The sequence below is a fragment of the Tiliqua scincoides genome, chromosome 13 (assembly GCF_035046505.1).
Source record: "Tiliqua scincoides isolate rTilSci1 chromosome 13, rTilSci1.hap2, whole genome shotgun sequence".
Classification (NCBI taxonomy): Eukaryota; Metazoa; Chordata; class Lepidosauria; order Squamata; family Scincidae; genus Tiliqua; species Tiliqua scincoides.
In genome coordinates, this window is record NC_089833.1 from 3,682,686 (window position 1) to 3,705,795 (window position 23,110).

Consider the following 23,110-nt stretch of genomic DNA (forward strand, 5'->3'; position numbering starts at 1 on the left):
GCTTTTGCCTCCCACTATCTCTCGACTGCAAATGGCTGCAGCAAGGCAGAGAAGTTGCCTTCCCTTGCACCCCCTCACTGGAGCAGCAGGATGATAAAGGGCTTTGGGGTCCTGGTGAGAGAAATCCATGGCTGCTGTGGGGATGTGTGGCTGCTAAATGCTTCCCCTCCCAGGCCTTCTGTTTTCACCGGGGCTGGTGTGCTCTTAAAGGATGAGCTGTCTGCTGTGGAGTCATGAGGAGATCAGTCTGCTACCTAATGCCAAACTAAGGGGATGCAGACTGCACCCCCTTCTCAAGGAGGGTGACACCACTACTGGCCAAAAGTTTTGAAAATCTCCATATTTTCGTGTTATGTATAATTAGACGGGTAATTTTGTGCAGAATGCAATGAAACAAAATGTGTTGAGATATCTGTATTCTTTACTACATTATAGTCAAATAGCCAGAAAAGGAAAACACAACTGCCTAATGTAACAAAAAGTAGATTTCTTCAACTCAGGACTGATCAATGAGACGGATTGTTCCAAGAGTCAATGAGGTGTTATTATGACACAGCTGGGAACCAATCAGGTGTTAGGATGTGTCAGCTGTCATGCCCCTGTATAGAGCCAATATGAGAACTCTTATTCAGTTGTGTGAGTGCCATCAAGTTGGCAGCTAGTGTTTTGTGGGTTACTGATTTGTTGGGTGACCTGGACTGTTAAGTATTTAAATAAACAAATAAATAATAAATAAATAAGGTGAATGGGGGTGACACCAACCCTAGTGATGCCCCTGCATTTAGCCTGTGCATATGATCTTGTAATTTATTCTGTCTGGTCTGGTATTGGAGGAGGTCCATCATGGGGGTGATGCAAATGGTTGGCAACCTTCAGTCTCGAAAGACTATGGTGTAAGCCTACAGCACCTGGTTTTCCTAGGCTATCTCCCATCCAAGTACTAACCAGGCCTGACCCTGCTTAGCTTCCAAGATCAGACGAGATCAGGAATGTGCAGGGTAACAGGACAGCTAACCCTGGGGACATCTCTGTTGCTCGCTGGGCTCCTCTCTGCTCACTTACTTAGAAATGACCCTTACTGAGTAAAGAGATTCTGGTCACCTGGGATTCCCAGGTCTTTTCTCTTTCTCACAAGGAATCACCAGCATTATGAGTTAACAACAAGCTGTTTGTCATGCAGCCAATTCAAGGATGGATTAATTACTGAGCATTAAACAAAATACTATTTCCATTAACATGTCATAGTCTTGTTGGAGTTCTCGGGTCAGATGGGGTGTTGAGAGTTTCTGGACAAGAAAATTAATACTCAAATGTGTGTGTTCTTATTTGGGAGTACCCTCCTTTTTTTCTGTCTGCACAGCTGCTGGAAACTCATCTGGTTTTTCTGTTTCTTTCTAGCTATAGAATGAGGTATGGAGTAGCATTCATTTTCCCTTCATGTGTGCTTTAAAATAAGTTGTGAAAATTTCTTAGAGTTGTGTAAAAAAAAAAAAAACTGTATTGTTTCCTACAATTGACCTAATCTGGCCACTGTAATGGCAAAATTGAGTTATGGTGCCCCTGGCAACTAAACATTTGGGGACTCCTGCTATAGAGTCCACTTAGGGCCCAATCCTACCCACCTTTCCAGGGCTGATGCAGCTGTGCCAATGGAGCGTGCACTGCATCATGGTGGGCTAACAGTCATGGGAGCATCCTCAAGGTAAGGGGACACTTGTTCCCTTATTTTGAGGCTGCACTGCAGCTGTCTTGGTGCTTGAAAGTTGGTTAGGATTGGGCCCCATATCTTCCCAGTGAGCAGATGTCTGCTGGATTGCAGCACAACCCATGAATCTCTCTCAAAATCACACACAAGCAGAGCACTACCCACCAGGATATTATCCTTCATAAGCTCTCTTCGACTGACTCAACAGCACCACCGCAAGCACACCTGACTGAACCACACTCACCAGATTGGTAATCACACAGGCAACCAACCTACAGTCTGGGGTGGGCACAACCCAGTGCACAATGCCACAAACCCAGTGCCTCAAGGGACCCCTTGAGGGACTCATTCAGTCATGGTCGTTAGTAACACTAGATTTGCTCCAGGTGCTGCCATCCCTTGAATAGCATGCCTGTAGGAGCACCCATCTGATTTACAATAAAGGAGCCCCAACTTCTTCCCTCTGACTGCCAGATTCTCATTCCCCCATGCACTGCTCCCCCAACTTTTGGCCAGCTGCCTTTTCCTGCATGGGAGTGGAAGGACTCTCCTGGCCCCAGGATGGAGCCAAGTTCAGCTGTCAGTGTGGAATGCATGGCAGGGAAGGTAGGCAGAGTGAAAGGTAGTGCTCTGCAGGTGCTGAAGATCACAGCCCTCCTTTAACCTCCTTCACTTCCACTCCTTCACCCAGTGGGGTGCAGAGACTCACTAGGGAGGTTTCTGAGATGTGGTCATGTCTGCAGTGATGTTACCTTCAATGATCCCCCACTTGGTCTTGCGACCCAGGACTTTCTTCCCATTCACTTGGTGCTCCTTGTCTGCTCCCACCACTGCAAAGGGGATTTTCTCCTGTTTTAAGAGAGTGAGAAAGAGCTAAGCCGAGGGCAGCCAATGCAGTTGACCCTCCCCTCTGTTAATGGCATGACCCCATGGCCTCTTCTTGCACTGCAGCACTTAAAAGGGATGCATCAGCTCAGCGATTTTCAACCTTTTTTCATCTTATGGCACACTGACAAGGCACTAAAATTGTCAAGGCACACCATAAGGTTTTTGCCAATTGACAAGGCACACCATGCTGCCAGTGGGGGTGGGGTGGGGGTTCACAATCCCATTGGTCCTACTAATAAATGATCTCCCCCCAAATTCCTGTGGCACACCTGTGGACCACTCGCGGCACACCGGTGTGCCACGGCACAATGGTTGAAAATGGCTGCATCAGCTGAATGCTTCCTTTAAAGATACATATGCCATTTTACCTGTTCAAGATGGCAGCTGCAGAAAGTACAGCCAGTAGCGTAGCTGGGGGGGGTCACATGACCCTAGGTGGCACTCTTCTGGTGGACTGCAATGCCACCCCCGCCATGTTTGCCGGGGTCCTGCTTGTCTCACAGGAGGGGGCAGCCCAGGTCAGGGGGTGGTCCCGGAAGGTTTGCCCTGGGGCAGCACACCTTCCAGCTACACCGCTGAGCACAGCTGGCACTAATTCCCCCTGGCATTGATAGGTGGGGTCAAAAGTTTGACCTGTGGGCACTGTACTGTGCTTCTCAGTAATGAAGTTCTCTTGTTTTACTTTTCATTTGAACACACGATTTCTGGAAGTGGGATAGTTCCAGAAGATTGTCTTGCCGATGAGAATGTTCACCTTTTCAGACCCCCTTTGCTGCTATTTTTTCCAATTATTTGCCACTGGTTTGGGAAGTGGCATTTGGTGCTGCCTCAGGAGCTCCTGTGTCAGTCTTAATTTTTTCTCCCTCCTAATTACCACATTAGACATCACATGGACAATGCCAGCCAATCAGGGATCACATATTGAAAGAAAGCATGTAAAGTGCTGCATAACTACTATCAAATCAGGCTGTGCGGTGACATCATTGGGGACAACAGGAGCCATTTGTGTGGGGGGGGCAAAGCTTTCTGAATAGGCAAATACTCCTTCATCAATGGACATGAGCGAGTGTCTGTGTGTGTGTGGGGGGGAGGGGTAAGCAATGCTGCCAAAATAATGTTCATGAAAAATAGCACGTACTTTTGATCCAACCCTACACTGAGCTACCCTCAGAAAATTCCTCTGTTGTCCACTTTGTGCCACTCACCCGGATTTTGTTATTCAAGATTCTATCATCTGGGTCGTCGTCAAAGTCCTCCTGGGGGTAAACACGGATTCCATGGGCCTTTAAGTCTTTCTGGATCTGCGGGGATAAATAATTAGCATCGAGGCCAGAGATGCAGAGCTCCTCGTGGTGGCTTGGAAAGTCAGTGTAATGTTATGGTTGGAGTGTAGGATTTGGAAGATCAGTATTCAAATTTGAAATGTTGGGTGCACCCAAAGACCTGAGATTTCCAAAGTGGGGCCTGTGATTGATGTCACAGGACAGCCAACCCTTGAAAATGGGGGGAAAACTGTAACAAGCAGAGCCCGCCTACCAAGTGACATTCCATGCCAGCTCAAAAATGACCACAAATCAGCTTCTGCTGCATGGGAAAAACACTGGAGAGTCATACTGGGCAGCCCTTTGAGCAAAGGGTGGGGGGGAGGGAGCACACAGCAGCAATGCAATTCCATAGCAGGAGCTCCCATGCTGTGCTTACCCTCTGCCTGAACTCTGCCCGTTCCTCGAGGGTGAGGGTGTCTGCTTTGGCAATCACGGGCACCACGTTGGTGATCTTGCTGAGCCGCCTCATGAACTCCAGGTCCAGGGGACGTAGCCTGAGGGAGAGAAGGCAGGGAGACGCCCTTGAAGCACCGACGGGAAAGGGGACTGCCATAGCAACAGGATCTGGCCTCTCCGTGCCTCCAGCTCCTTCGGCTGGCACAAGTCCGACATTTTGGTGTCACCCTGTCAGGTTCCTTTCCCTCCTGAGTGCGCCATGCAGGCCTTTGATCACCTGTGTTTAAAGCAATGAGAGTGACTTCCTCGGGCCTGAGATAGCTGCAGGTGTACAGCGGGCCCTCCTTATCCTCAGCCTCAGCATTGGTGGATTTGGTGGATACACAGGAGCTAAGCCCACAGCTGGAGGGCCTCAAAGACTTTCCAGATGCACCCAGAAGTATCTTCTAGTCATTTCCAGGGCGTTGCATGCAGCCTCCCCATGCCTCAAGAGGCCTCCCAGATGCTTCTGAAAGGTATTTGCCGGTGAGCTCCCCCACCCCCTGCATTTCACTACCCACAGAATTCAGTATCAGGGAGGGGGTCTCTCGGATGAATCCAGAATCACTGTATCCAGATTTCTAGGGGATAAATTCTTTGATAGGGGATAAACAGTGTACCAAAAGCTGCCACACTGTCTAAAAGTGGCACAACTACCAGTTGGGTACGGCTGGGACATTCCTGGGGAAACAACAAACTCAGAAGTTGCTGCTGCTGGGATGAATTACAGCTTAGGAAAGAGGCATCTAGTAAATGCTGAACCGTGATATTTGTTCAGAAGAGGATTTGGTCAACAGGGATAAGTACATCTCTCACCAAGAGAACATTAACCCGTCATTGCTACAGAAGACTTGCTGCTTCGCACAAGCACATGGGCGTAAATTTCATATGTACCATGAAAACTAACTCATGTGCTTCACACTAAAGTATAAACTCTTGTCAGAAATGGAAGAAAGATGTGCACTGTCTCCACAGTGTCACTCTGTGGATAAAACCAAACAAGCTTTCTTCATACAATCTGAAGGCTCTGTATGCATCCTTGTGTTTCAGGAAGGAAGCAAGAAAGTCAGTGCAGGGTTGCATCCACTCCAGCTGTCCCTCTTTAGCAGCTCCTATTTGGTCCTGTGGCAGGTCTAAGGCAGTGCTTCCCAAACTGGGTGCCGCGGCTAACTCACAAAGGCAGCATGGGATGTCCCCAGCCACCTCTTCTCCCTGGTTTCCCCAGGTGCCGCCATCTTGAATCACACAAGATCTCAAGAGAACTGCAGATGGCGGTGCCCAGGACAGCCTGGAACAGCCAGGCCTCCTCCCTAATCTCTAGAAGTTAAATCTTGGAAAGCAACATGGATGCACCTTGTCTTTAGGGCATATGCCTGTAAATGCATGCGCATGAACACTAAGGCATCATGCAGCATACAACCTGCCATTTCACATACTTGAACTGCTGAGGTTTGTTTTGAACTGCCGGCACCTTATTTTAGGACGCTTACGTTTTTCTGGTATATTTTTAAACAAGAATAAACATCTGTTTGGCTGCAAATTGGCATAGAAAAGATTATTACAGGGTACAGGAATATAGCACACAGCAGGTAGTTAAAAGCTTCAGCAATGTGTAATGAGGGGGTTGGGGCTTGCCAAGCAGCCCTTAATATGAAAATTGACATGTTAACAAGCAGCTCCTTGTTTTTGTATGTGAGATGTCAAGGAGAAAGGAGGAGGCAGGTTGGGCCTTTGACCCTAAGAGAACACAGCCTTTTCCCACAATAATCATACACAAAAAGTTGCCTATGATGAGGAAGAATCACCCTCAGGCAAGCAGGCAGGGAACCCTGTATATTTTGGAAGAAAATTAAGTCTTCTTGTCCCCCTTCAGATTAACAATATGCCCCAAGCTACTCACATAAAGGGTTACCAGGTACAAACCCGGACAGAGTCCCTATACCTTTAACCCACTGTATAGAAGAGGGAATTTTGGGAGGTACAGCTCCACGTGAAAGGTTTTAAAAAGCTGCACCCAGTGGTGTTGCTAGAGGGATGCGGGGGGTTCGGTTCGCATCAGGTGACACGCACGGAGGGATAACACTACTCACCAACATTTTTTAAATCTTGGCATTTTTGAATAATACTGTCATGTTATGTGTCAGTCAATGTGTGATTTCATGCAGAATGCAATGAAACAACCCACGTTGAAATATCTCTATTCTATCAAATCTTATCGCCAAAAAACCAGTGGGAGAGGGGCGATGGTAAATCACCACATCCACCACTGGGGCATTGCCCTGCGCACTGCATGGGAGGAGGTTCATCATAGGGGTGGCATGCTGGCCCCCCCACACCAGGTGACGCAATCCCTAGTGACACCACTGGCCGTACCTGCCAAAATTCCCTCTTCTATGCAATGGTTAAAGGTATTATAAGACTCAGTTCCACTTGGTATCTGGTAACCCCAGCTATAGCTCACTGGTACATGCTCTTGCATGCAGGAGGTCCCAATTATGATTGCTTGTGATTACAGGTAAGGTTGAAAAATACCCTGAAGAGTCAGCACCAGTCAGTGTGGGCAGCACTGAGAGTGGATCAAGGGGCTGATTCACTATCATGCATGCGTATGCCTATATGTAACACAGGTGTGTGGACAAGGCTGGCCCAAGACATCCCAGCACCTGAAACAGTAGGCCAAATGTTGCCCCTCCATGACTGGGTGATGTGCCAGTCTCTGCTGCTCCCTGAATTGGAAAAGGGAAAGGGAAACAGGGCCAAAGAAGTGTGGAGGAGAAAAGAATGGTGGGCCAGAGCGTCTTCATCACACTTTCTCTTTTGCTCTGTCCTCCTCCTCCTTTTCCAATCCAGGGAGTGGAAGCAGAGAAGGAGCAGTCGAGGCACACAGACAGATGGAGTGGGCACCCTCTGCTAATCTGCTGCCTGAGGCAACTGCCTCAGCCAGCTTCATGGCTGGGCCGGCCTTCGTGTGCACAAGGAGATGGACTAGTAACTTGTGCAGACTTACTTTGCAAATTTGGGGTCCTGTTTGAAACCTTCCCATGGTGCGGTTATTCTTATACTACTACTGTCCTATTATGGTCTGGGCCCTGGCACTGGAAAGACTGAATCCACCTCTCCCCGGGTCATGCTCAAGTAAAACAGAGCTATTTACTCTTCTGCTTTCACCTTTGATGGGTTAATGTCGCCTTTGACCACTAGCTGCCACTCTTTCCTGTTGGTTGACTGTGTGCATAAGATGATATCACTTTATTCTGGCCCAGTGTAGAACAGCCACCCTCCCACCCCCCACAGGTTCACATCCAGGCACAGCAGGGATTTATCTTGTCATAAATCCACAAAGGCTTTTGTTCCCAAACCCAGATGACGGGCTCCACAGTGTGGCGTTCAACTGCAGTGGCCAGTGGGGGAGGGTCTGGCATTCGCTCTACCTCCTGGTCCCATGCATCACAGAGGGGGTCAGGGGAGACCCGAGAGAGGGAGATTCTCCTCTCCAGCTGCTGGCACCCCCTGAGCAAAGCCCATCTCTCTCTTTGAGCCTCCAGTAACCTTGGGTCTCCCATCCAGCCAGGATTCTTGGCTTCAGTGCAACTTTCTCCTCCCACTTAGGAGACACAGAGCAGGGTGGGGTGAGGCAGCAGCTGTGGGACAGATGTTACAAAAGGAGCGATGGGGCCAACAGCACCCACACACATTGGGAGGGGGAGGGGGGAGCGCAAGGAGTTTGGCAGTTCATTTTTTTCAAAGATGGAGCCAAATAGTTTGTTTTAATTGAGAATGACAGAGATTCCTGGCAGGTACTGAGGTATGCAAGGCATGAGGCCTCTCGAGCAGCCCCAACGCTCCCTCCATGGTACCTGCAGGCTGTGCTGGCTGAAAGGCTACAGGGTGGTGCTTGGTGTCGATAGCAGCAGAATTCTCAACACTGCCTCTCCTCTGTCCTCCCTAAACCCTGATAAGTTCAGGCAGGAGAGCAATTACGGCTGCTGCTACCTTAGAGGCCTTTAAAAGCAGATCAGGCAAATGCGCCGAGGAAGTCAGATCTATCAATGGCTCTATGGAACCTCCTGGTTCAGAGGCAGTGCACCACTGTGGGAGCAGGCAGTGCTGGGGACTGACTATTGCTTGGTCACTGTGGGAAGAGGGAAGCTGGATTAGATGGACCTCTGGTGTGGAACAGCAGGGCTTTTTTGATTTTCAGTGTTCATAGGAGTCTCGCCTCCTGGCTGCCCCCCACATTACAGGGCAGGCTTTAAGCCAGTTGGGCCCTGTGCCTAAGGACCCCCCACAGTAGGGTAACAATAACATTTTTACTAAATCACGTTACCATCACTTTTAAAAGTGAATTTTTGACTGTTTACTTTTCAAATGTAATCTACACGCATTGTTTATTTACTTGTATGCATTTTTATATTAAAATGTGTTTCATTTTAGTTTCATTTGGTCCATCAATTCACATGCACATCTGGATTGCTTTCCATTCTACCAGAGAGATAAAAAGTCTATCATAAATAGCATTTATATCTCTGAAACTCTACAGGCCTTGGATGTTAACATGGGGCTCACATAAAATGTTTCTAGTTGGGCTCTGTAGCTCCTAAGGCCAGCCCTGCAAATGGGAGCTTGACTTAGCTGGACAGTCAGTGTGAGAATGACACACTCATGTAGGGCCCGCATGTTACAAGGACTTCCATGCCTTACTACACCAGCAGACATGAGAAACCAGAGACTTTGGCCCTGTCAAGCGAAAAAGCCAGGACACTTGTTTCAATATCGCTTTTATGGAGTCAGATTAACCTGTTTCAGGGAAATCAAAACACTCTGAGCCTATCCTGCATTCCTGGAAGGGGAAAGAGCCAGTGTGGTGGAGTGGCTTCAGCATCAGATCAGGGGTGGGAAGAGATGGGTTCAAATCCTTGCTCAGTGACAATGGGCCAGTCACTAACTCTTAGCCTAATCTACCCCATGAGATTGTGTGACAGTAAGAAGCAGGGGGAGGGGGAAATGACACACCCTGTGTATGAGAACCTTGAGCTCTGGGGAGGAAGGAGAGGATTAAAATAGAAGAAGGAAAAACAAACTAAAAAGCACAGTATGAAGCGTAGTGTGAAGACCCTGCTTTGGGTGCAAAAGGTCTCAGGTTCAGTCAGGGTTAGGAATGAGAGCTACTCCTAATTACAGTAAATGACACCAGCATAGATTAGGACTGGCAAGAGGTTGCACTGGGGTACAGAATGTAGGTTCTGGTTCAAATCGCTTCAAACTTACCCAACCCTGGCCTGGTGGGCTGGCCAGTGGGCTGTGGCACCCCCTCCCCTGCTTGCCTTGGCTTGCTCCCAGACAGTGGCTTCAGCTGGAAGCATGCCTACTGACCCCACTAACACTCCACTTATCACAAGGATCCCTGGAAATAACCCCAGTGGGTTAAAGCAGCTTAGTTCTCCAGTAAACTACAGTCACTGCATGATGCTTTTTCACCAGTGATCTAGGCTCCTGAGGCTTGTGTGTGAGCTCTGTGCAAGAGGATCATCTCCATGTGGCCCTTGAAAACTCACGAGCCCCTGCAAGGCCCTACCAGTGGAACCAACCTAAAGGTAGTCTATACTGGTTGCTTTTGCTGTGGAACACAACCAGTTTCTTGTGCAATTTACAACTTTGCATAAGCATAGAATGTGTTCCTGGACAGAGTCCAGTACCCTGAAAGGATCCTGCTTTGTGGATCCCCATCTCTCTCAAAACCTACCAGGAAGACTGGTGTGAGCAGTGCAGGCTGAAATACCCAGAACCCCCAGAGAGCCCCAGCAGAGCATCCAGAGGTCAGGGACTGCCGTGCCTCGCAAAGCTCCTTGCACATCTCAGCGACAGCAGCTGTCTTGGAATTCTCCAAGTTAGGGACAGCAAAGCTCCTTCAAGGGGCAGGGGAGAGACATTGCCAGCAGCCGGGCCGCATTTTGCACATGGCAACAACTTACCAGTGACCCGTGGGTGGAACAAAATAAACGCAGGCGTGGACTCGGGTGTCGGGGATTTTCTGTTTGCGGTTGATGAGGATCTCTTCTCGCAGGTACCGCTCATACTGTTCGTTGATATATTCGGTGATCGGCTCCCAGCTAAGGGGAAGGGCGAGAGGGTGACTGGGGGTGATCTGATGGGCTTGCCAGATAACTGCTTTCAAATGTGCAGCCAATTACATATCCTGTGGCTTTTTAAGTAGGCTTTCCAGGAGAGAGCCTCTTGGTGATCAGGAAATGGACATTTTTTCCAGTCCCACTCACAATCTTGGCAGCTGGTAAAATGTGGTCCCCCTTCTGTGGTATCTTGGCCATTGCAGCTGAGGGCCAAGGTAGATGTGAACACCATTTTTTTCCCCTCAGGGTCACCCCATCCCATGAGGGCAGCTGAGGTGGCTGTCTCAAGCGGCAAGCTGGTAGGGATGCCACCTCTGCTTGCTTCCACTGCTCTTTCTCCACTAGCCCCCTGGATTTGAAAATGAAGAGGGGGACAAAGTGGAAGAAGGAGAGTGGGAGGAAGGAAAGCAGCAGAAATTCTAGCAGAAGTCAACTCCCACCCCAAGAAAGGGAAGTAAGAGGCCCTCGCTCTGGCCCTGCCTCCCCTGTACCCGCCCTGCCTGGCCACAGCAAGGCCATCTTCTTTGGAAGCAAAACTCTCACTAGGCACACATTCCACAGCCAGTGTAGTGTAGTGAGTGGCATGTTAGGCTAGGACCAAGGAGAACCAGGTTCAAGTCCTGCCACCAGCCATGAAGCTGAGCTCCTCGGAGGAAGGCTGGAATAGTAAACTACACATAACATGGGAATAGGGCATCATACTGGATCAGAGCAGGGCTGTTTTTCCACCCATCATCGAGGAAGGCTTTTCCACCTTCTCCCATGGGAGCCTCCCCAGAGGGTTTTTTTGTTTTGTTTTTTTTAAACTCATCTCCTTCATCCTCAATTCCAGGGAAGGGGATGACTTAGGACCAGGGCCCTCCCATACCAGTTTTGATTGTTAATCTGGTCCCCAAATCCCGGAGTGTCCGTCACTGTCAGCTTCATCTTCACGCCTTTCTCTTCAACAACTGTGGGGGACAGAGGGCACATGGTTAGCTCAGCACCTTTGAGGAATGATCGTAGTCCCCAGTGACACTCACTCATCCACTCTGGGGCTTGGGACGTGCACTCTCTCTCTTTCCAGTGACAGCCCCTATTTTCTGGCCTCTGTCCCTGGTCTCTTACATCTCTCTTTAATCCCTAATCTTGCCTTTGGGACATGCTGTGATACATTTTTCTAGTGCGAGCTTCTGTTATCTTCCAAGGTTCAGGTATCTTTCAATCTCACAGTGAGGCATAGGTGCACTTTCTCTAGTGTCGCATGTGTGACACATGAAGACCAAAGTGCCAAGCACTACTCAGCCTGTCACTTCACTACAGTTGCACTACTGACAGCTGACTGGAGGATACCTATGGCCCTTCATGGACAGGTGGTGGCAGCAGTGCGCATGTGCCCAAAGGCCGAAGTGGCTACAGTCACTCTGATCCCCTAATGGCCCTGCATTCAGCCAAATGCCTGCCAGGAGCCTCTGTGTGTGCGCAGACATCCTACTGAACATGTGGTGGTCAAGGGCCAGCGGTCAGAGCAACACTGGAGGCTGGATGACCAAATGCGATTCCATTGCCTCTTCCTTGTGTCCAGTGAACTCAGGGAGGCTCTCAAGTATCGTAAGGAAAAGGGAGCATGGAGGGCACTGAACCAACTGGCAACTTTATCAGACCCAAAAAGGCTGTAGGAACAACACTGAGGCTTCCTAACATGGTAATCCAGGAGAGCAGTACACTGCACAAGGGATTATGCTTGTCAGCCACTCAACAAAACAGACACTCCTTCTCCAAGTTTGAAGGCCTTGGGCAAAGGACCTTCTGACATGACCCATTCCCATATCTTGGTAGGGGGTGGTATGGTGGATGGGGGGTGTCTGTGTTTCTCCCATGGCTGCTGCCATACCTGCTAAAGGAAAGGGGGGAAACCCAGCTGGTAGCTGTCGGTTTCTGCCCAGACCCAATCGGATTTGGGGACAGGGCAGATGTTAGTGGAGAGCCAGTGTTCACTGCCACTGCTGCCCACCACCATCTCCTAGTACAGTGGTTCTCAAACTGGTGGGTCGCGACCCACCAGTTCGTGTAAAGGTTCCCCTGTCCCTTTAAGGGGCGGGGGAAGGGGAGAGGCAGGGAAGCGATCCCCAGGATCGCATCGGTTTGGGGGGGTGAGGGGGGTGCTTGTGACTTACTTTCAGAAGGCAGGGCGGCAGCAGGTGCAAGGAGTTTTGCGGGAGGCGCTTTGCACCCACTTTCAGGGAAAGTTCCAAGCCTTGGGGAGCACTGTGCAGGGCTCCCTGCCCCTCCTGCAGCCCTGCCTTCTGAAAGTAAGTCACAAGCACGCTCCTCACCCCCCCTCAGCAGCACGGTCCTGGGGATCACATCGCTGCCCTAGCCCCTCCCACACAAAGACTTACTGAGGGAGTAAAGCCCCCTCAAAGTGTGAGAACCACTGTCCTAGTATGTTCGCTGGAGGCAGCCCTCAACAGGAGGTTTGCTTGGCAGTGCTGGATAGCAGCTGGAGCAGCAGACATCCTGTCCCGTCTTCACCTGGACTGTGCCTGACCTGCCCACAGCAAGTGAGAGGGGTGAGGCTAAGCCACAGAGGGGTGTGTGGAGAGGACTGTGATGCCTCCAAGCATGGACCAGGGCAGAAGACAGCCAGAGCCCTCTAGTCTGGCAGCACCCCCTGCCCAGGCAGGCTGCAGCTTCCTCAGAGGGTAGCCATGGCAATGCTCCTTTGGCCCAGGCGGAGGCGGACAAGAAAGCCCCTGTTTACATGAGCTCAAGCTGTCAGACTCAGTTCTTGTCAAGCTGCATGGAGGGAGGGGGGTCTGGGGCGAAGGAGGGGAATCTCAAGGCCAGGGGGACAGCAGCGAGAGGCTTGCTTTGCAGAATGTAGAAGACAAGTCCCCTTCCTGTTTAGACCAGTGAGCCGGCCAGGCCTGGAAGCTTCTACAGCCAGGGACTACCACAGTGTTACCAAGAGGCTTCCCTCTGGGTCTGAGCATCTCTGACAGACATCAATCAAGCTGGGGCTGGATGTTCACCTCTCAGGGATGCTGCAGTTACCAGCACTGAGTAGGGGGCTGGACTAGATGACCTTCAGCGCTAGCATTGTATGAGTCTTCTGGTAGTTCCCTCCTTTGGCCAGAGCTCAGTGGTGGTGGACTCCCCACTTGAGATGGCCCAGGTCCCCAGTGCAGGGCCCACTGTGAAAGCCTGAGCACTGACACAAGGAAAGGCAAGACAGGGAGGGATTCTGACTCTGCAGCAGCACATTCACTTTGCACGCAGATGGTCCCAGGCCCCACCTGGGCTGAAATCCCGGAGAGCTGCTGCCAGTCAGTGTAGGAAAGATTGAGCTGCAAGTACCAATGATCTGACCCAGTATGCAGCTACATTAGATATCTGTGTGTATGGCAAGAAGGTGGGAGGGAAATAGCCATACCATGGAGGGGGTTCATGTATAACATGTATTCTAGAGACCTCTCTATTCCACCAGAAGACCATCTCAAGCCCAACCATCCTAAGCCCTGTCCAGGACAAGGGTATGTGATGCACACGGTGATGAGGCTTTACATAGGGCACAGTCAGGGGCTTTACTCAGCGCGTGGTTGGTCTGTGGAACTCCTTGCCACAGGATGTGGTGCTGGCGTCTAGCCTAGACGCCTTTAAAAGGGGATTGGACGAGTTTCTGGAGGAAAAATCCATTATGGGGTACAAGCCATGATGTGTATGCGCAACCTCCTGATTTTAGGAATGGGTTAAGTCAGAATGCCAGATGTAGGGGAGGGCACCAGGATGAGGTCTCTTGTTATCTGGTGTGCTCCCTGGGGCATTTGGTGGGGCCGCTGTGAGATACAGGAAGCTGGACTAGATGGGCCTATGGCCTGATCCAGCGGGGCTGTTCTTATGTTCTTAACTACAATTCCCAGGAGGCCTTGCAGGTCTCTTGTTATCTGGTGTGCTCCCTGGGGCATTTGGTGGGCCGCTGTGAGATACAGGAAGCTGGACTAGATGGGCCTATGGCCTGATCCAGTGGGGCTGTTCTTATGTTCTTATGTTTACATAGGGCACAGTCAGGGGCTTTACATAGGGCACAGTCAGGGTCCCAGGAAGCCATTTCCATTGGAGAGGGGGAGCCGTTTACACTGGTTCTGCCACAGCATCAGGAAACTGCAGTGGCCTCCAGAACAGCAGAGCCACCTTGTCTCCACCGCTCCCTTGGAACCACTGCAGAGTGGAAAAGATCTGTGGTCTCACGGAAGAATCCTCTTCCCCACCACCCAGTAACTGTCATCCGCTGCTGTGCTTTTCTGGCAGCCATTTTGGGGGAGAAGCCACTGGGCTAGAGGAGAATAGCGGAAGACATTCCGGAATATCGGAAGATATCGGAAGGTCCTCGTACGTGAAGGTGCCATCAGAGAGAAGGGGGGCTACATGACACAACTGCTGTCCCTGTTTTAATTATTTGGTGCAGGTTGCCTTGGGAAGCAGGATGCAAGCTTTGCAAACAAACAAAGGGGGACAATGGCAGTAGGTTTCTTGCCAGAGGTCCTTACTGTGGGTGACAGACAGCAGCTGCACGGTCTTGGGAATGCGTTCCTCGTGACCAGGGGACACTGACTTCCGGCTCAGCTTGGATTTGAAGAGAGTGTTCACCATCGTGGACTTGCCGAGGCCGCTCTGCCCTGAGTGGAGAGGAAAGGGGAGAGAAGAGGATGCTGTGAAACCAGACCTGCCGACCAAACCAGGTTCTTTGAAAAGAAGTAAATTTAGGACGCCCCCCCCCCGCATCCTGCATGCCCATAGAAGAAAAGATTGGTTCACACAGGCAACTGATGCTTACAGTCATTGTTCATTTTTAGATGCTGCCCTTCCTCCAAGATGCTCAAGGCAGCACATGTGGCTCCCCACTTCTTATTTTATCCTCACAACAATCCTGTGAGGTAGCCTAAGCTGAGAGAAAGTGACTGGCCCAAAGTCACCCAGTAAGCTTCATAGCTAGGACTGGATTTGAATCCCGAGCTTCTTGGTCTCTGTGAGAAGAACCTAATGGAAAGGGTGGGGATCCACCTGCCACTTTGATTGCCACACAGCTAGGGTCAGCCCAAGCCCCTTCCTTTCATGCACACTGCTTTGCCAACCCCAATGGGGTTGATATGCATGCTCCCCACCTTCCACCAGCATCATCCCCTCCTCAGTTTGTTTAATAAAGTTCATTTTTTTAAAAGGGTAGAGGGGAAAAGAGGAGAAACTGGGTAGAGAAGAGAGTGGTGGCCTAGAGTGTCTCCTGAGAGACACTCTAGATCAGCACTCTTCTTTCCCCCCCCCCAAACACTTTCTCTTCCAATCCCCCCTGCCTTTAAGAAGCAGGAAGTGGAAGCAGTGGCAGAGGGGGTCTGGTCAGGCAAGTAGGCAGGTGTGGGGCATCCCATGCTTGCTGGCCCTACACACAGCTGCTGCCAGTGTCTATCTACAGAACGCCCCCCTCCCCCCGCAGCTGCCACTTCCACCTCTTTTGGGAGAGCTAGTCCTGTGTGAACGGCCCTTGGGAACACAGAAGCCAGCCTTCCCTGCCGTACCACAGTGGCCCCACTAGGACTGTCAGTCAAACAGAAGCAAGGCAGGAGAGCACCCTGGTAGGACAGCTGTTCCTTTTGCTTGACAGTAACCCGAAGGCTTTTCGCATTGGCTGACAGGCCCAAACAGGGACAATTCTAATGAAACCCTGTCTCCACCCTGGCTTTGCACGTCTTTCAGATCTCTCCCCTTCAGGATATGGCATCTCCTCACCTTTGGCCTTGGTTGGGTCAAGGCAGCAGGCCTCCAGGCTGTGCTATTCAGAGCGGTAGGGGCAAGAAGGGAGAGAGCTTGTGCAGGCACTCCGAAGAGGGAAGCTGTTCTGAAGGAAGGGTGACAGCGGATCTATTTTGGAGGCAGGTTTGCAGAGTCCATCAAGGGCAACCCAGCTAGGGATGCTAAAAAGGCGCCCATCACAGCAACCAAAAGAAGACTAGCAGGGCACAGTATGACTTGCCAGTGGCTGTGAGGATTCTCTATGGATGCAAATGCGGTTGCTCTGTACTTGGCACCAATCCAGTGAGAACCCTACATACTTAGTGTGGGATGAGAGGGTGTAAAGCCAGCTCAGTTTTACATCAGTGGGGCATCGTTCCAGCTTCTCCCTATAGCAAAAGTCCCAGTATGGTTAAGGTACGTCTACAAGGCCAGATCAACTGTTAGGCCAACTGAGGCAAGCAATGGATTGGCAGAGGGGACATCTGCACCCCACCTTGGATGCTGCCCATCTCCCACTTCCACCAAAAATGAGGAGAAAGGGAAGAGGAAGTATAGAGGAGAGGAGAGGGGTGGGCTAGAGTGTCTCCAGTGCTTTAGTGTCTGGAGCACTAGAATTTAGTGCCATTCTCAGAAGCAAGTCCCACTGTGTTTAGTGGGGTTTACTGACAAAAAAGTGTGTATAGGATTGTAAGTGCCTCTCCTCCACCAGGAACTGTGGCCAGTTTGAAACGTATTTTTGTTTTCTTAATACGTCCCAAGTGGTATTACACTCCCCATAAAATATAAAATACTTGTGCTAGACCAAGTTGTGGTCCATGGACTGCACTGGTCCACAAGCCATCAGTAGCTGGTCTGTGGCAGAGCTCCAGTGGCTTCTGGCTTCTCAGCGTCTCCCAGGGCTTGCCGAGGAGACTTGGACACAAGCCAAGCCTTGCGAGAGGCTACGAGACTGCAGGAAAAGAAGAGGGAAGCGGGAGGGTTGAGACAAGAGCTGATGTGCTGCATGCCTATAGCGCTGATCCGTGGCACATGGGGGGGAACTAATGCAACAAAGGAAGTAGCCTACTACTGAGTCAGCCCTTTGATCCAGCAAGCACAGGACGCCGGGCACTGACCAGCAGCAGCTCTCCACAGTTTACTGAAAGCTCTTTTTCCCAGCCTGAGCTGGAGATGCCAGGATTTGAGGCTGGGCTTTTCAGCATGCAGGGCAGGGGCTCTACCACAGAGCCCAATGAAGCCTGCGCTGCCTAAGGCCATCCCTGCCTCCTGCTGACTGCCAGCAGCCCTTTAAGGGTTTCATGGCAGGTCTTTCCCGGCTGTACTTGCAATGCTCCAACACCAAACTTAAGCAGATCCTTCTACCTACTTGCTAGTTAAAACACTCTCTGCTGCCTTTTGGGACCAGGATGAAATCTGCAGCCTGTCTACTCTTTGGCCCAGATTGGTCTCTGCATATTGTTTCATGAAACAAGCCAATGTGTGGAGGAAAAGACCAAGAGAGGCCGACTGGGCCTCCTGTCGCTTCTTGCTTGTTTGCCTCCAGCTCTCCTCGGAAAGGGCTTATCTGGCTCGAAGGGGCTTTCCTCCCCCTGTCACAGTCAGCTCTGCTCTCCCCCCACAGCCCCTTCCACGCATACCCCTTTAAGTTCAAAAAAGCCAAACGTCTCCACATGGGGAAGAAGAAAAAAAGATTCCCAGGATTGATTGAAAACAGATGTGCAGCCCCTAGAAAGAGGTTGGAGGAGTCACAGCTGGAATAGCTCCCCCCCTTTTTTTTTTTCTTATTTTGCCTTCCTGTTCCTAGCTTGCAGCTGGCCAGCTGGCCTGATCTGTTTGATGCAGCAGGAAGGCCACTCTGGTGGGGGCGTGCCAACCAGGTGTCCAGTGGGCATGGCAAAGCCAGAGGTTGAGGGGTGCATGTGCACATGTGAGTGGGGAAGGGGAGCAGCCCCCTCTTTTAGTCACAGGCTGCAGAGGATCACTTCTGGAACTGCAAGAGGGAAGTTTCAAAAAGTGCCTCAAAGTCTCTGGAAGTGACTTTTGGATTTCCAATAAGAAGAAGCAAATATCTTGGCTTGGGACCTACCTTAATCTTAAAATGCACCGTAATTTTGAAAAGCTTCTAAAAGCCCTCTTCCAAGGGACCAAGGGTTGAGGACAACAAAATAATGAAAATAAATTAAGTGCAATCAATCTAAAAAATACATCTTCATCAGTATAATCAAAACTATTACAATCCCCGGAGGAGCATCTCCCCCATTCATGCTGTTGGTTCTTAATCAGTTTTGATTGTTACAAAGGAGGCTGTCTTGGGCCAGGGCTTCTATGCTGGCTGACGGAGGTTTCTCAGGTTTTGGGATGGGGTCTTTCCTCAACCTGACCTAGGGGCTGATCCTGGGATCTTCTGGATTGAAAGCAGGTGCTCCCCAAGGAGCTACAACCCCATCTCTTACACAGTGTAATGTTTTTTATACTAGTTTTATATGCATTTTAATGTGGAAAAGTGATCTATGTATTGCCAGCACACTCACTCTCTATGTTCCTCCCCACACTCTCAGGTCAACAGTGGAGGTCCTGCAACCAACTCCAAATTGAACTCTGTAGGTGGGCACATATTCTGCCACCCAGTCCTCTCTGCATCACCACAAGCATCCCCTTTGTCCTGGTTAACCTGTGAGGTATGGTGAGGTGGAGGAGCCATGCCAGGCACAAAGCATGACTCGGTGCTAAGCACTGAACATCTCTGCTCAGCCCCCTCTGGCTCCTGAGACTACAGCTAGTCCTGCCCACTCATTCCAAGCCTACCTTGGCAGTCAGGAGGGTTAGAAACTTAGGGCGCAATCCAGAGGCGCCATGGGCCAACGCAAGTCCCTTGAGGGTCCTTGAGAGGAAGCCTCTGCGCTGCGCTCAGGAGGTGGTGCAAGTCCAAGAAGAACTATAGGGGCCAGTGGTCCTTACCCAGGGGTAAGGGGAAAAGTTTCCCCTTGCCTCTGGCTGAGCTGCTTCTGACCCTTATCCTGTGCTGGATACAGCGCAGGATAGGATTGTGCCCCTATGTGGTTTTTATTTTGGGTTGTTTTTTTTAAGCCAACGTCCTTTATGAAGTTGAAATCTGCAACCAAACTCGCATCCTGCAGCTTTTCTGTGCTATAACAGAATCAAGGCCCGGACACCCAGCCAAAATGGCAAGTGCACCCTTTCTTTCTACCCAGGAGGAGAAGGTATTATGCATCCCTGCCTTCCCCTGAAGGCAAAGTATATTGCTGTTCATCCAATGCCTTCTTTTTCAGCTGGGCCAACAGACTCTGGCGTCTCTGGCTCATCTCTTCAGCCAAAACCCATTTGTCTTGCAGCTAAAGCCTGCCCCAAAAGATGCAATCAGACGGTCCTCTCGCACCTGTTCCACTGGTTCCTCGTGGACTGGGAAGACCATGATGGGCATTTATCAGGCTTCTTGCATGCTCCAACCTCTGCTTAGCTCTTAAAAATGTTATCCCATAATCCTTTCTATCCTCCTCTCCAGAGAATGTTTTAGGCCCCAAACAGAATCATCCTTCTTTCCCCTGGATTACTTTCTGGCATCTCCACACCGGCCTCTGGCTTTTGATCTGGGAATATTTATTGCCATGCAAAGACTTGGCTGCACTCAGGGAAAGGAGAAGGGATTCGAGGAGGGCCGATGGTGGGAAAGGCCACGAGGTTGTTTCGGAAGGACAGCACGGATTCCTGGAGAGGACACAAAGAACGCTGAATGGCCTCAAGCCTGGGGGACACTGCAGGGTGCTGGCTGGAACACACCAGTTGTCCAAAACTCCTCACATTTGAGGGCAGCAAGTCACAGCTTTAGGGATGCCACAACAGCAGGGGCAGACGACCCAGGGGTGAGGGGCAACTCCTACTCACAGGAACACTGTTGCAGATTGAACAGCCATGGGCCGCCTCACACAGGCCGTCTCTCAAGGTTTATAAGACACCACATGAACATCTGCATTACACCTCTCCCACTGCAGTTAATGGGGTGACATCAACCCCGTCATGCAACCCTGTAAGACCCCAGGGGTCTTGAACTGAGAACGCTGGGAGCAGGGCTCCAACGCCTTCCTGTCTGCACCACTGAGACAGTTTCTGGGGGGAGGGATGATGGCAGACTGTTTTTTGCACGTGTGCCTATTTGCCTCCAAAGCAGCAGCGCCGGGCTAGTCAGGGCCAAATCAAAAAGGACCGGGCCGTTTCAGATCACTCTCGAAGTCCACTGCAAAGTAAAATAATACTGGTGAGTGAGCAGGGCCGGGGGAGGGGGGGAAGCCGGCTAGAGGCACTAGCCGGGAAGGTTAGTGCCTGTTTGTGGAGGCCTAACAGCCCCTGAAAACTGGCCAGAGTGGTGGGGCATGTGCTTTTCATCCAATCCCCTGGACTTTCCGGGCTGGGAAAGGCCCCTGATCAAAACTCTAGAGAGCTGCTGTCAGACAATATCAAGGTAGATGAGCCAATGGGCTGGCTCAGAAGAAAGCAGTTTCATTTATCAAAAGACAGGGAAACTCTGCTCCAGTGTTAGAGAGAAAGAGAGCGGGAGACCAACAAAAATCCATTCCCGGGGCAAGACTCACCCCCTCTTTTAAAGCGTCCACTGGCTTTTATCCAAGCACTGGCCTTTCCTCTATTTATCCTTTAAAATACGACCTCAGCTCTACAACTGCAGGCATTGGCTCTGCCCTTTGACCAGCTGCTTCTCCAAGGATGCAAAATTGTGCAGAATCAACAGATTTTTCTGGTTCCTACCGGGGAGGGCCGCTGGATCTGTGGTGACGTGGGCAGAGAAGAGACAGGCTCCTTTCTTCACCCACAGTTTCTTTTCCAGCACAAGCCGGTGCGTTGTGCTCTCAAAGCTCACCGCCCTAACAGGGCCCTGCAAGGCAACGAAGGAGCTTTTCATTGGCCTTCTGATCTGAGGTCAAGTTCGCCACGATAATGCCCAGGGAAGAGCCCTGCTTGCCACACCTCCTGCCGTATCTCCAGGACCGCTCCTGGGCCAAGGCAACCCAAATTCTGCACCAGGCAAAAACCTGCAATTCTGCAACATGAATACGTAACAATAGTGCATGTGGTTGGACTTCTTTTGCATAACTCATTCTGGTTGTGCTAGCTGTGGAGCAGGCCAAGGTGGGGCTGTTGAGAGCAATGGAGCGGCAGGCATAAGAAATCTCAGCGGGCCCGCTACCTTGGCTGACATGGCTTCAGTGATGATGGCACAGAATTTCCGTCTCAGACAGATCAAGCTGCACTTCCCCATGCCTTCATTACCGCTCAGTTACCACAATGAGCCCTTGAGGACTCTTTGAAAACCCCACCGGCACAAGAAGCAGCTTGTGAGAGTCCTGGCAGGCTTAAGATGATTCAGTCACGTCACTCCCACTGTTATTCCAGCTGCACCGGTTGCCGGTTTGTTTGTTGGTGCAATTCAAGGTTGTAGCCTGGGTTCCCCTCATTCAGCCGGGTCAGCAAGAAAATGGGGGCATCCCCTCCAGATCTAAAGGCCAGAAGCTGAGATGTGGAATTTCCACCTCCTGGGTCACAGTCCCTGGGAAGGGAGTGTTGGGAGAATAAGGACAGATGAAAGAAAATATTTCTTTACCCAGCATGTAATTAGTCTGTGGAACTCCTTGCCACAGGATGCGGGGGTGGCATCTGGTCTAGATGCCTTTTAAAGGGGACTGGACAAATTTCTGGAGGAAAAATCCATCACAGATTACAAGCCATGATGGGTATGTGCAACTTCCCAATTTTAGAAGAATGCCAGATGCAAGGAAGGGCACCAGGATGCAGGTCTCTTGTTGTCTTGTGTGCTCCCTGAGGCATCTGGTGGGCCTCTGTGAGATCCAGGAAGCTGAACTAGATGGGCCTATGGCCTGATCCAGTGGGGTTCTTCTTATGTTCTTAGGGTCTCTCCTTTTTGCCACACGGTGCCTCAGTTTCTGTGGGAGGGAGTCAAATCCCCTGGCAGGAATCTGCTCTTTCTCTCTCTGAAGAAGCTTCGCAGACCTTCCACTCTTTAGGCACACCCTGCAGCAGACCATTAGCCTGTCCTTCCTATTCCCTCCTCAGCACATCACTGACTGTCTCTTACACCTCACCACTTGTGGCTGGGCCCCAATTCCCCAGCTTTCCAGTCTCCTGGTTGCCCCAGGGACAGGGAGGCGCAGAAACAGGGAGGTGCAGGAATCTTGCTCCTCACCAGAAGGTCAAGAAGGCTCCCCTGAGGAAGCCAGGATCAGTCCCCACAAGGAGGCCAGGAGCATGCAGCAGTTCCTGCCATGGCTCTCAGAACGTTACTCTGGACCCAGTGTTAAGGCCCTTGCTGATGGGAAAGTGCATCACGTTGGGCTGGCAGGATGCCAGCTGCTGTGGATCCCGAAAAAAGTGCTGGATGTTGCCTCTAAAGCCCAAAGTAAGCCTAAACAGCTTCGGCCCAAAGTAGTATAAGGACAACCTTCTGCCACATGAATCTGCCCATCCTATAACACACCATTCAGAGAGGCCCTCTTGCAGGCTCCTCCATCCTTTATGACCCTTGAAGTTGTTCTTCCTTTAGAATCTGTTCTTACATGAATTACAACATTAACAACATTTAGCATCTTCATAGGAACCTTCTGAGCGTGCAAAGTGCTTCCAGTCTTTTATCTTGATGCTGTCAGCACAACAACCCTGTAAGGTAGGCAGCTACTCTCTCTATACTGCTGCTGCTGTTATATGGCTGCAGCTGCTGACTGCTTTTTGGTTTTGTTTCACTGTATTTTTTATCTAGTTGTCTCCAGTCACCTTCAATGTATGCATTTAAGAAAAAGCAGGATATAAATTTAGAA

General features: G+C 50.6%; 1 protein-coding gene across 1 annotated transcript in view; it reads right to left on the bottom strand.

The window, feature by feature from the left end:
• The window catches only part of SEPTIN12 (septin 12), a 42,212-nt gene that overhangs the window by 5,628 nt on the left and 13,474 nt on the right, over positions 1-23,110 (bottom strand). Inside the window, exons 3-8 of the mRNA XM_066640413.1 lie at positions 15,011-15,139; positions 11,350-11,431; positions 10,326-10,463; positions 4,295-4,412; positions 3,799-3,894; positions 2,458-2,554 (exon numbers count right to left, since the gene is read on the bottom strand). Coding sequence (XP_066496510.1) covers positions 2,458-2,554; positions 3,799-3,894; positions 4,295-4,412; positions 10,326-10,463; positions 11,350-11,431; positions 15,011-15,139 — 660 coding nt within the window. The remainder of the gene's footprint in view (positions 1-2,457; positions 2,555-3,798; positions 3,895-4,294; positions 4,413-10,325; positions 10,464-11,349; positions 11,432-15,010; positions 15,140-23,110) is intronic.